The following is a 14302-nucleotide window of genomic DNA, read 5'->3' as shown; positions in this document are numbered from 1 at the left end:
CTATGGGACACCCAATCACTGCTGGATGTGAAACAGCCTGGATTCGATTCCTTCCTCTCCTACAACTGAGTTAGGAAGGACTCCTATATCTTGTAGTGACTGGATGTATTGATACACCACCCAAAGCCTAATTAATAACTTCAAAATGCTCAAAGGGATATTCAGCGTCTGCTTTTTTTATTTGTGCACATCTACCAATCGGTGCCCTTCTTTGCAAAGCATTGAAAAACCTCCCTGGTCTTTGAGGCTGAATCTGTGCTTGAAATTCACTACTCGATTGAGGGACCTTACAGATAATTATATGTGTGGGGTACAGAGACGATGTAGTCATTCAAAAATCATGTTAACCAATATTATTGAACACGGAATGAGTCAATGCAATTTATTATGCAATTTGCGAAGCACATTTTTTTAGTCCTGAACTTATTTAGGCTTGCTATAACAAAGGGGTTGAATACTTATTAACTGAAGACATTTCAGCTTAACATTTTCTATTAATTAAAAAAAAATTCTACAAACAAAATTCCACGTTGACATTATGCGGTATTGTGTGTAGGTCAGCGACACAATATCTCAATTTAATAAATGTTTAATTCAGGCTGTAACACAACAAAATTTGGAAAAAGTAGAGGGGTGGGAACACTTTCTGAAGGCATTATATATATATATATATACACCTATTTCAATATTTGTTTTACTTTCTTTACTTTCAGCCCCATGGGGAAGGGGTGGTATGGGGAGGGTTTTCTATGGTCGCCATGGTGGGCGACTGACGAGCAACCCTTGTTGCTAGGGGGGTTGGGAAGTGGTGGGAAACATGGGGGTAGGGGTAGTTGTATGGAGACATGTTGGCTGGGGGAATGGGATGGGAAGTTGGGGGATGCCCACTTTTTTATGTTCCTGTTTATACTGAATTTACTATTTATTTTTTGTATGTATTTCTTACAGTTTTTTGTTATTGTTGAGCGGCAGCTTACGGTTACAAGTTTTATAAACATATACTTTCGAAATGGATAATGTACCTGTAATCTCCCCCAACAAATAAATAACTAAAACAATTATAATTTGGTCACAAAAAAGAGTAATGGTCGATATGTTCAGCAATGTTTATTTTCATGCTACTTCAGCCCTGGAGGCCAGAATGACAGCCAGTGAGAGCCAGGTGGACGAAGTGAAGAAAGAGAATGCAGGTAAAACACTAATATAAACTTCACCCTCATGTATTCTGACAGTAAATAACACTTGCAACTAATAAAGCATTCTACATTTTCCAACTCTATGATTTTAGTCTTGGAGGCCAGAGTGACAGCCAGTGAGAGTCAGGTGGTGGAACTGAAGAAAGAGAATGCAGGTACAGTAAGATAAGCTATATTGTGCAGGCGTGTTTTTCTGTTAATTTACTGTTAATTACTTTCATACTACTTCAGCCCTGGAGGCCAGATTGACAGCCAGTGAGAGCCAGCTGAATGATCTGAAGGGAAAGAATGCAGGTGACTCAAATGTTTTACTTATAAGAACTACTACATACTGTATATTCCTCACCTGAACATGACTCAGCTCATTTCAGGACATGAAAAGCAATGTGATGTAACACAGCTACATCAGGGTTTATTGTTTTTGTCATAAAAAAATGATAGACCTGGAGGCCAGAGTGACAGCCAGTGAGAGCCAGGTGGAAGACTTGAAGAAACAGAATACAGGTAATAACAAGATGTTTTAAAAAATATATATTGAGTTAACTTTCTCGATAGAAACAACAACAACATATTGGATATTGCCTATTACATATGGATGTGACATATCGTCTACTATATTTATATAATTCCAGGCCAAGCAGCACTAATGTTATCCCTGGGAAGCCAACTAACAGCCCTTCAGAGCCAGATGACAGAACTGAAGAAAGAGAATGCAGGTAATAATTAAATGTGTTCTGATGAACTATTGAGTTAATAATTTGCTCAATAGAATAAAAGAATTATCACAGTTCTGGACAATGCCTTTTTCCTCTTTACTAGATTTCTATAATTCCAGATCAAGCAGCAGAACTGTCAGCCCTGGAGAACACAGTGACAGCCAGTGAGAGCCAGGTGGCAGAGCTGATGTCAAAAAATGCAGGTGACTAAAATGTTTTACTTATCCGAGCTAATGCATGTACGCGTCACCTGCACATGATTCAGCTAATGTTAGGATGTAACCAAGCAAAGCGATGTTACAAAGCTACAGCTAATGTTAGGATGTAACCAAGCAAAGTGATGTTACAAAGCTACAGCTAATGTTAGGATGTAACCAAGCAAAGCGATGTAACAAAGCTACAGCTAATGTTAGGATGTAACCAAGCAAAGCGATGTTACAAAGCTACATCACAGTTGATTGTTTTCTTGTATGCATTATTTTCTAGCCCTGGAGGCCAGAGTGACAGTCAGTGAGAGTCATGTGGCAGAACTGAAGGGAAAGAACGCAGGTGACTATTTATCTTTACTTATAAGAACTACCACGTATATAAAGCTACATCTTGGTTTAACCTTTTATATCATACATTTTGGTCCTGCATAAACTATTTTCTAGCCCTGGAGGCCAGAGTGACAGCCAGTGAGAGCCAGGTGGAGGAGCTGGAGAAAGTGAATGCAGGTAATGTCATGTGAATTGAAAATACTTAGGTTAATAATTAATTGCCTAGAAAGATTAACTTTGGATATTGACTCATATGATTAAAGACCAAGCAGCACAACTGTTATCCTTGGAGAGCAGAGTGACAACCCTTCAGAGCCAGGTGGCAGAACTGAAGAAAGAGAACGCAGGCGACTAAAATGTTTCACTTATAAGAACGACTACATGTATTCTTCACCTGCACATAATAAGATTACGCTCATTTCAAGATATGAAAAACCAAAGTGATGTAACAAAGTTACATCATTTTCTAAATAAATGATTTTCTTGCATAAATTATCTTCTAGTCCTGGAGGCCAGAGTGACAGCCAGTGAGAACCAGGTGGCAGAACTGATGGGAAAGAATACAGGTGACACCTGTGCCTCACCTGAACATGATTCAGCTGTTAGGACGTAATAAAGCAAAGCGATGTAACAAAGCTACATCACAGTTGATTGTTTTCTTGTATGCATTATTTTCTAGCCCTGGAGGCCAGAGTGACAGTCAGTGAGAGTCATGTGGCAGAACTGAAGGGAAAGAACGCAGGTGACTATGTACACTATATATACAAAAGTATGTGGACACCCCTTCAAATTAGTGGATTTGGCTATTTCAACCACACCGTTGTTGACAGGTGTATAAAAATCGAGCACACAGCCATGCAATCTCCATAGACAAACATTGGCAGTAGAATGGCCTTACTGAAGAGCTCTGTGACTTTCAACGTGGCACCGTCATAGAATGCCACCTTTCCAACAAGTCAGTTCGTCAGATTTGTGCCCTGCTAGAGCTGCCCCGAGTTCTGTTATTGTGAAGTGGAAACGTCTAGGCGCAACAACGGTTCAGCTGCTAAGTGGTAGGCCACACAAGCTCACAGAACGGGACCGCTTAGTGCTGAAGCATGTAGCGCATAAAAATCGTCTGTCCTTGGTTGCAGCACTCACTACTGAGTTCCAAACTGCCTCTGGAAGCAACGCCAGCACAAGAACTGTTAGTCGGGAGCTTCATGAAATGGGTTTCTGTGGCCGAACAGCTGCACACAAGCCTAAGATCACCATGCAACGTGCCAAGCGTCGGCTGGAGGGGTGTAAAGCTCGCCACCATTGGACTCTGGAGCAGTGGAAACACGTTCTCTGGACAAATGAATCACGCTTCACCATCTGGCAGTCCGATGGACGAATCTGGGTTTGGCGGATGCCAGGAGAACGCTACCTGCCCCAATGCATAATGCTGACTGTACAGTTTGGTGGAAGAGGTATAATGGTCTGGGGCAGTTTTTCATGGTTCGAGCTAGATCTAGTGAAATTAAATCTTAACGCTACATCATACAATTACATTCTAAATGAGTCTGTGCCTCCAACTTCGTGACAACAGTTTGGGGAAGGCCCTTTCCTGTTTCAGCATGACAATGCCCCTGTGCCCAAAGCAAGGTCCATACAGAAAAGGTTTGTCGAGATCGGTGTGGAAGAACTTGACTGGCCTGCACAGAGCCCTAACCTCAACCCCATCGAACACCTTCGGGATGAATTGGAACGCCGACTGCGAGCCAGGCCTAATCACCCAAAATCATTGCCGGACCTCACTAATGCTCTTGCTGCTGAATGGAAGCAAGTCCCTGCAGCAATGTTTCAACATCTAATGGAAAGCCTTCCCAGAAGAGTGGAGGCTGTTGTAGCAGCAAAGGGTGGAACAACCCCATATTAATGCCCATGATTTTGGAATGAGATGTTCAATGAGCAGGTGTCCACATACTTTTGGCAATGTCGTGCATCTTTACTTATAAGAACGACTATGTATAGGTCTCAATTTAACATGATTCGGCTTATTTCAGGATATGATAAAGCTACATCTTAATTTAAAAAAATGTAATCATAAATGATGTTCCTGCATAAACTATTTTCTAGCCCTGGAGGCCAGAGTGACAGCCAGTGAGAGCCAGGGGGAGGAGCTGGAGAAAGTGAATGCAGGTAATGATAACATGTGCATTGAAAATAATTCTGTTAATAATTAATTGCCTAGAAAGATTAACAACTTTGGATATTGACTCATATGATTCAAGACCAAGCAGCTGAACTGTTATCCTTGGGTGGCAGAGTGACAACACTTCAGAGCCAGGTGGCAGAACTGAAGAAACACAATGCAGGTAACAAGAAGTGTTTTGAAAAACTATTGAGTTAATAATTTACTCAATAGAAAAAAATCACAGCTCTGGATATTGTTTATTGCCTCTCTACAATGTTTATATAATTTCAGCCCAAGCAGCAGAACTGTCAGAATTGAAGAACAGATTGACAACCAGTGAGAGTCAGGTAGCTGAACTGAAGAAAGAAAATGCAGGTAAGATATATTGTGCGAAAGTGTGTGTTTAATAACCATTTTTACTGTTAATTATTTTTTATACTATTTCAGCCCTGGACACCAGATTGACAGCCAGCGAAAGGCAGATGGCAGAACTGAAGAAAGAGAATGCAGGTGCCTCAAATGTTTCACTTATAAGAATGACTACATGTATTCGTCCCCTGAACATAATAACATTCAGCTCATTTCAAGATATGAAAAAACAAAGCGATGTAACAAAGCTACATCATGGCTTTTCATTTTCATCATAAATTATTTTCTTGCATAAATGATCTTCTAGCCCTGGAGGCCAGAGTGACAGTCAGTGAGAGCCATGTGGCAGAACTGGAGAAAAATAATGCAGGTAATGATGATAAGCAATTAGTTCTGGAAAATTTTTAGTCAAATAAGTCACTGGAAAGATGAACATTTCTGGAAATTCACTTGTGTTAGCCTTGAGGACCAGAGTGACAGCCAATGAGAGCAAGCTGGAGGAACTGAAGAAAGAGAATGCAGGTAATAATGAACTTAGAAAAAGTAAATAATTTGTTCAATAGAATAAAAAAAAAAAAAAAAATCACAGCTCTGGATATTGTCTATTGCCTCTCTAAAATATTGATATAATTTCAGCCCAAGCAGCAGAACTGTCAGACTTGAAGAACAGAGTGACAACCAGTGAGAGCCAGGTGGCAGAGTTGAAGAAAAAGAATGCAGGTAATGAGTAGTAAATTGTTAAGAAAAAGATGAACACCTCTGGATATTGACGTGCATGATTCCAGCCCAAGCAGCAGAACTGTTAGCCTTGGGGAGCAGAGTGACAACCAGTGAGAGGCAAGTAGCGGAGCTGGAGAAAGAGAATACATGTAACTATGCTGCACTAATAAGAGCAAGGCTACAATCACTCTCCTGAACCGCTGACTCATCTAATCAGGATGTATCTAAGCACAGCAATGACAACAAAGCTACCTCAGAGTATCAGTTCATTAAGATATTATTTTCTTGCTTTTTCAGCCCTGGAGGCAAGATTGAGTGTCGCTGAGAGCCAGGTGGAGGAACTGAGGCTAGGTAAGAACAGATCAATTCAATCAAACCCACAGTGTGGTATGAAATGAAGACATTTTAGACATTACGGTGGGCTTGATTGAATTCATTCTCATGTATTCGCAGACAGAAGACAGGTGGCCTTTTCTGTTGCTTTGACGGACTCAGGATATGTGGGACCCTTTCAAACTGAGATCACTCTGGTCTATGAAAAAGTCTTCACCAACATCGGCAACGGTTACGACCCAAACTCAGGTACAGCTTACGCCGACAACACTACAGATGAAACGCACACAGTAACAATACTACAGGTTCACCCACACAGCAATACATCTACAACTCAGATAAAGGTATAAACATAAACACACAATCTCCATGCTCACGTGTCCACCACAGGAGGCTGCTGAGGGGAGGACGGATCATAATAATGTCTGGAATGGCGTGAATGGAATGGTATGTGTTTGATGTGTTCGATACCATTCAGTTTAGTCCGTTACAGTCATTACTATGAGCCGTCCTACCCAATTAAGGTGCCACTGGACGCCTGTGGTGCCCACAGGGGCCAGCTACTGGCACAGACCCCAACCACTAACAGGCTGCTACAGTGCCTAAGAGAGACGGATAGTGCTGATCTCTCCCTGCTTCCCCTCTGATACAGGTATGTTCTCAGCACCAGTGAAAGGAGTCTACTACTTCACATTCACCTCCATGGGCCGAGAGCCTGGACAGAAAATGGGTGTTAACTTGGTCAAAAATGGAGAGCAAATGATATACAACGTCCAGGACAACTTCCATGGTGGTTATGAGTACATGACAGGTGCCGTGGCTCTGGAGCTAGAGAAAGATGATCTGGTGTACTTAAGGCTTCCTAAGGGCTGGGGGCTGTATGATGACAACTGCAACCACAATGTCTTTACTGGCATCCTGCTCTTCACCACCAACCCTGCTATGGGCCGACTCCACTAGACCCTCTCCGTCCTCCTACAGTCTTCAATAAACATGGAATGAGTAACTTTGTCCTGTCATCATTAAAGCACATTCCTCAGTCATCATCACAAACATAAGCCAGACGGTAGATTACATCCGGTTACCCTATTTTATTATGAGAAGAACCAAGCTACATCAATGCTAGATCGGGTCAGTACACTGAGCTGTAATTTCACAAAAGCATATATGCCATTGTTTCTAAAGCATTGGAGACCAATACAGGTTAATAAATATAGAACATCAGTGCATGAGTATAGTGTCGTGTCCAGTCTCAGCAGGAGGTGTGGTTGTGTTACCTGTAGGCCCAGGGGGTTGAGGCTGGTGTTGCTCCGGCAGCTGATTGGTCCATCTGTTAGAACCTCCAGAGCGTAGAGCAGGTGTTCGTCACGGAAACGAGAGGGCCAGCCCACCTGGAGCTCCGCCTCCCGGATACTACTGGGACCTGAGTTATGGAGCTGAGAGAGTAAGAGGGAAAAGAGAGAGAGGAGAGACAAAGAGATGAGAAGAAGAGAGAGAGGAGATGGAGAGAGAGGGGGGGGGGGAGTAGAGGGAAGAAGAAAGAAAGAGAGTGAGAGCGAGAGAGTATGAGAACATCAAGCCACTCAGCTTAGCCCCTTTCCACACACTCATTAATTCTAGGGTGATGATGGTGAGTCACCAAAACAGGACATGGTCTCAGTGCTCCAGGCAGGAATTCTCGGAGAGAGAAACTCTGGCCGACCTAACTATAACCAGCTGGACAGACTGCAGGACAGGAGCACTGCAGCCCCAAACCCTGCAGACATCCAGCAGATGTCCCCCTTCACTGCATCTTCAACACACACACACACACACACACACACACACACACACACACACACACACACACACACACACACACACACACACACACACACACACACACACACACACACACACACACACACACACACACACACACACACACACGTCTGATCCCCCCTCTTATCCCTCCACCCCCCCTCTCTCTCTCTTCTTTTATGACAGTAATTACCACTGTTCAGGAGGCCTTTGATCAGACAGGAGCCAGTACTTACAGGGCTACTGCTTTTACTGTGTGTGTATGTACCTCGTAGATGTGTGTGACCTGGGGTCCTACGTCATCCTCTTTGACCGGCTTCTCTTTGGGCTCCCAGTGAGGAAACGGAAGAACCACCTGAGAGGGATGACACACCCTGGAAAGGGAGAGAGAGAGAGGCAGAGAGAGAGATGGGAGAGAGAAAGAAAGAAAAAGAGGAGCGATAGAGAAAGAAAGAGAAGAGAGAGAGTATGAGAACAAATGATATGGAGAACAAATTATTTACAACGCCCAGGACAACTTGGGGGGTGAACACCAAGCCACTCGCCACTCCGCTGCCAAACACAACTTACCCAACGCCGGTTGGGCCTTAACCTCCCGCCTTCCAGTCCCCCACACCCACAGCCCCCCCCCCCCCCACGGATCACTGTCTGTTTGTGTGTACAACTTCCTTAGACCCAGCCAAGTAACTCTGGGGTCCAGGCTTTGAAGTGTGTTTGTGTGTGTGGGGGGATAGTACAACAAAGAACATTTAGACAAGTGGGGACTGACAAGGAAAAAGGCTATTTTAGGCTTGGGAGTTAGGGTTACAATTAGCATTAGGGGTTAGGCTTAGGAGTTAGGGTAAGGTTTAGTTTTAGGGTTAGGGGTTAAGCTTAGCGTTAAGGTTAGGGTTAGGTTAACGGTTAGGGAAAATAGGAGTTTGAATGGGAATCAATGTTTTGTTCCCCACAAGGCTAGTAAATCAAACGTGTGTGTGCGTGTGTGTGTGTGTGTGTGTGTGTGTGTGTGTGTGTGTGTGTATGCAAGCGCATGTGTGTATGTGTGTGCAAGCATGTGTGTGTGTAAGCATGTGTGTGTGTGTGTGTGTGTGACCAAGTAGCACTAGCACTGGCCCAAGTGTGCATGATTAGCATACACAGACTAACATACACAACATAAAATACACATACATGATTAACATACGCAGACTAACATACACATACATGATTAGCATACACAGACTAACATACACAACTAACATACACATACATGTATAACATACACAGACTCAACCACACTGAGCAATATAAATACAGCAAACTATGTGAGCCTGTCTCACCTACATGGCATGAGACAAAGAGATACACTGTATGACAACAAAGTGCATCAATCAGAGCAAAGATATTCTACTGTCACAGGGTTAGAGAAAAGATCAACCAGAACAGAGATGTATCACTCACCCCCTCAGGTCTAGCTGAGCTCTGGCAGAGATGGAGAGAGACAGACTGACTGGGTTGCTCTTGGAGTTGTCTTCGTTTGAACTGTAAGATAAGAGGCACACGAGTCAGTAAAGATGTTCGGATGTAGAGTCTGCACCATGGCCTGACGATGTATGGTGTGTGTGCATGTGCGCGTGTGTGAATAAATGAGTGAATGACCATGTGTTTGTGGCGAGGTGAACAGTCAATGTTTTGTCTCGTCTGTTTTCCTCCGGTCATCTGTCTCGACGCCCTTTGTTTGGGAAAGCCACAGAAATACTCAGAATTCTGGTTCCTTTTTACAGTTGTGTGTGTCACAGCTCTTCAGCAGTGTGTGTGTGTGTGTGTGTGTGTGTGTGTGTGTGTGTGTGTGTGTGTGTGTGTGTGTGTGTGTGTGTGTGTGTGTGTGTGTGTGTCTGTCACCTGTGGATCTGTAGGTCAAAGTCAATGTGAGGACCGGCATCATCCAGCCTTTGGACAGCAAACCTTAAACCTACAGATACCTGGAGACAGAAACAGTGAGACAAAGAGAGAGAGACAGACAGAGACCGAGAGAGAGAGGGACAGGGAGACAAAGGGAGAGGGACAGAGACAGAGAGTCAGAGAGAGACGAATCAAAGTCTGTGTCAGTGACATCTGTAAGTGTTCAGTTAAAGCGAGCAGCCTTCTAACCCCATGTACAGTTTCCCTTTGTTAAAACTAACCAGGACCTGGCCATGGTGTGTGTATCTGGGTTACGTATCTGTATTGTCTGTGTGTGTCTCAGTTGGAGGATCAGTACAGATCTGTGGGCTGAGACAGACCAGATCCCTTCCTCTCTAGTCTTTAGACCCCAGTTAAACCCCCCTCTACCCTTGCTTAACTCACACCATGTGGAGGGCTTAGTTCATAACCATGAGTATGATAATGGCTTCTTGTGTTTGTGTAATAATGTTCTCATGAACAACATGTTAGACACTAGTCAATGCCGGAAACTCTTAAACACTCGCTAAAACTACAAGGGAGAAGCCTGAGGGTGGAAACTCATTAGGACTCCAAAGTCAAAGAGACTTTATTGCACATCAGAGAGAGAATCAGAATAACTCAACAGAGACGACGAAAGACCAAATGGGTCTAAATCACTGAGGTCCCCAGGCTGAGAGAAAGAGAGAGAGACAGACAGAGTGACCCAAATATATCTCTCTCCCCAAATCTGGAAAACATTTATTTCCTGTCTCTTCTCTCCCATATTCTGAACAGCCCCACCACTATAAAACTGTCTAACCTGGATGTACTTTTAAACCCACCATAGTACAGAGACAGCGTTTGTCAAGGAAATGATCTAATGCATCGACCAATCAACGACCGTGGCTCTGTGACTGTTCTCACATTCCTTGATGTAAGAGTAGGGATTGACGCTGTCGACCAAACTAACAGACAGGTATCAATTTATTTTTCTGGCCAGTGAGACCTCTGATTGCTCCAAGGCTATATATGGTGTTCCACAGGGCTCTGTGCAGGGGCCGTTTCTGTTCACTGGCAGAGGTGGCACCACAGGCCCCAGAGTGGTGTAGCGGAAAACAAAATTCTGGGGTACATAATTTTTCCTGATCTGGTAACCTAACCAGGTAAAACTCTGGCCCTTATACGGTATGACGTGATTCATCTGTTGAATATGGTGGGACCAGAGTTTTTCTAATCAGGTCACATGGTTTTAAAAAACTCCTGGCCTTGGGGAGGATGAAAGCCCTGTTAAACTTCAGCAACCTTGTACTTGTTCTTATGAATGCCATTTTAAAGAAGGACTAGGAGGGTCCTATACACAGACACTCAGAAAGCTACATGATTGGATAATAAAACTCACAGGGCTGAGCTGTATGCAAGTTTGCATCATGTAGTTCTGCTCCTGCTCAACTGTAATACTAATAACAAAATGTACTCACAGTCTATGTCAGCTATTGTGTTTATTGATTCATTAAAGTTTATACTCTTGGATTGAAAAAGTCTAGGTAACCTGGTTAGCCCAAGTTTAAATATAAACCAAATGTAATCCCATTGGGCTATAAATAGCCTACACAACGTTACCGCTTCGTTTACTCTGGCCAGAGGGACAGGGCCCATAGGAGGTTAGACTATGCAGCTGCTGCTGTTAGTAGCCTACAGTTGATCAGACTCAAAAATTGTCTCGTTACCATGCAACACATGTCAGATCGCTAATGTTTAGGAGTAAAGGCTGCTCCATTGATGTAAGAGTTTTTCCTTGTGTCTGTTGGGAGTGATGTGCTATCAGCTCGCTAAATAAATACCAGAGGAAAGTGGAGAGCCCCTTGAGCATTAATCTGATTGGTCAAGACACACAAAGAGCCTGCAGCAGCACTCCGGTGTGAAAGACAGAAGAATTGTGCGCGAGTGACAAATCATGAGGCAAATTGGTCTAAAAAACAGCACTTTGTCCTTTTTCTTTTACACTTTGCGCAGATATATTTTATTAAACTAAATCAAAAGTGGTTTGGCGCTGACGCAGCCACACCTGATTGAAAAGTGCTGTGGCAAATGTTGCCTCGCCACACATTTTCCGGCAGCCCTGCCGTCTGGGATGTTACCCATAAACAGTGTCTGTCTTCACCGCTATGCTTGTTGACCCCAGGAAGAGTAGCTGCTGCTTTAGCACTAGCTAATGGGGATCCTATTAAAATACTAAAAATGCTGACAATACACAACGTTTTAAAGAAACATGGCGAGGCAGTCTGCATTTTAGAGGCTTGACTCAAAAATATTAGAATGAGAAAAAGATTCAAAATGGTCTACAAGCGTTGTTACTCCGGCTGCATGATTAGTCAGTGTGTGTGTGTGTGTTTATTCTATAAGAGCTCATGAATTCCTACAGGTCCAAAGAGGCAAGGGTAAGTATGTATGGGAAACATCTGGTCTGAAGGAGAGCTGATGCGCACACACGTGTGTCGCTTCTAGAGCTAACAAATACCGCTCTCAGGCTCACAACACACACATGCATGCATGTAGCCACGTACACACACACACACACACACACACACACACACACACACACACACACACACACACACACACACACACACACACACACACACACACACAGCAGTTACAGAAACACAGGGTAGAGTTACGGATGGGACCACTCTTTACTTAACAAAGCCTGTGCTTCCTGGATGTGTCATGCAAGGGGCGAACGGATTAACACACACAGAAATACCCACAGACAGCTTCAGAGTGTGGGACTCAGAGGGGCACAGGGTATCTGGGTGATCAATCACCATGGTAACTATCAATCAGCACCACTGTATCTGATTGACAGCTTCCTGTTTGGACAGGAAGTGGTTGTTTCCAAGTAGAGGGGGAGGTCAGGTCAGTGTGGGTGCACATGCGTGTGTGTATTTTCTTGCGTTCATTTGTGTTTATGTGTGTGTTGGACTTACTTCTGTTCCGGCAACCATAGGGTTCCCCAGGTCACACACCACCAGTCTGGAGTCATTCACCATCCTGTACTCACAGTTCAACCTGGATAGAGACTGGAGAGGAGAGGAGGCAAGAAGAGAGGAGGTGGAAGGGGAAGAGAGGTGATATGTGGGGGAAGGGAGGAGAGGAATAGAGTGATGAATGTTCTGACAGTAACAACCTCATCTCATCCATCTTAGGGCCCCATTACACATTCATTCACTCACTCTAGAGAAAAAACCCTGACGTTGTCAACAGGATGTAATGTCATGGTAAAGAGGTCAGCAAGGCTGTAGCGTCTAGTTGAGCTGGGCTAGGGTTGGGGCCAGTGTGAGGGGTGGAAGTGTGTGTGAATGAGTGTTCTCACCTCTATCCTGCGTTCCACTCCTATGTAATCAGCCTCAGGGGGTAGGAGTGTGTGTAGCTCAGTCTCATATGCCCCCTCTCCTTTGTTAACCGCGTTTATGGTCAACATGACCAGGTTGTCATCCCCGACCACCAGCTCTGTACGGTCCCTGTGTTTGTGTGTGTGCAGGAGAGAGAAATAAACAAGTCAATACTATGTCAAACAGTAGAGGTCGGAGTGTGTGTGTGTATCAGTCAGAGGAGAATGACAGGGTGTTTGTGTTGGGCTGCCATGGCGATTGGATACAGATGAAAACAGAAGAAAAACATGCACGCGCACACACACACACTCTTGCTAATGTAAACAATTAGAGAGCAAACTTCTCTCCTTGCATGCTGTAACACATTCCTACCCTTTGTTTGGGTGTGCGTGTGTGTGTGTATGAATGTGTGTGAGTGAGTGTGAGTATGTACATACGTTGAAAGTTTACAGGTTGACAAGGACTTTTCTGAATCTTCCCAGCATGCCTCACTTGACAGGGCAGGGCACAACACACCAGAAGGCGTAACACACCCCTATATCAGTAAGGTTACTTAACTGCTGTATTTAAATGAGACCGTAACTGTTTCATGTTAACGTATATGCTACACATGTTACATACAGTACATACTTACATGCTTGCAGACAGCTGGATGTCTGGAATACACTTGTTGTCTTCCCCACAGTCCAGTAGGATATATGCCTGAGAAATAAAGGAGAAAGGGAGAGACCGATGGGGAGAGGTACGGGGGGACAGGGGTTAAGGTCTAGTCTAACAGTACTCATATGCTGTAAGTGGTCTTGATTGAATGAGAAGACACCCCCCCCCCCCCCCCCCCCCCCCCCCACACACACACACACACACACACACACACACACACACACACACACACACACACACACACACCTGTTCCTGCAGGAAGGTACTGCTGTAGCGGTTGAGGACAGGGGGGAGATCCAGGTTGGAAGGAGGGGCTAAACTGTAGTTTAGAGCCAATGAAATGGGAGTCAATTTATCCCTAAACTCCTCCTCCTCCTGAGAGGGACAGAGAGAGGGGACACACACACACCGTGTAACAGAAAGTTTGTTCACTATAACACAATAACTGGTCAAAAACAGGTTCAGCTGAGTTGGCAGATATTTTGAGAGGATCTTGTCCAAACACAGCAAGGATGGA

At 44.1% G+C, this 14302-nt stretch overlaps 1 protein-coding gene across 1 annotated transcript in view; it reads right to left on the bottom strand.

The window, feature by feature from the left end:
- Positions 1-14302, bottom strand: part of LOC129857599 (integrin alpha-8-like) — a 62112-nt gene that overhangs the window by 14007 nt on the left and 33803 nt on the right. The window contains exons 18-25 of the mRNA XM_055926029.1: positions 14032-14160; positions 13760-13827; positions 13107-13254; positions 12721-12813; positions 9713-9792; positions 9272-9352; positions 8100-8205; positions 7309-7467 (exon numbers count right to left, since the gene is read on the bottom strand). Coding sequence (XP_055782004.1) covers positions 7309-7467; positions 8100-8205; positions 9272-9352; positions 9713-9792; positions 12721-12813; positions 13107-13254; positions 13760-13827; positions 14032-14160 — 864 coding nt within the window. The remainder of the gene's footprint in view (positions 1-7308; positions 7468-8099; positions 8206-9271; positions 9353-9712; positions 9793-12720; positions 12814-13106; positions 13255-13759; positions 13828-14031; positions 14161-14302) is intronic.

The sequence above is a fragment of the Salvelinus fontinalis genome, chromosome 6 (genome assembly GCF_029448725.1).
Source record: "Salvelinus fontinalis isolate EN_2023a chromosome 6, ASM2944872v1, whole genome shotgun sequence".
Classification (NCBI taxonomy): domain Eukaryota; kingdom Metazoa; phylum Chordata; class Actinopteri; order Salmoniformes; family Salmonidae; genus Salvelinus; species Salvelinus fontinalis.
The sequence above is the reverse complement of the archived record's forward strand: the minus strand, read 5'-3'. Positions and strand labels throughout refer to the sequence as shown.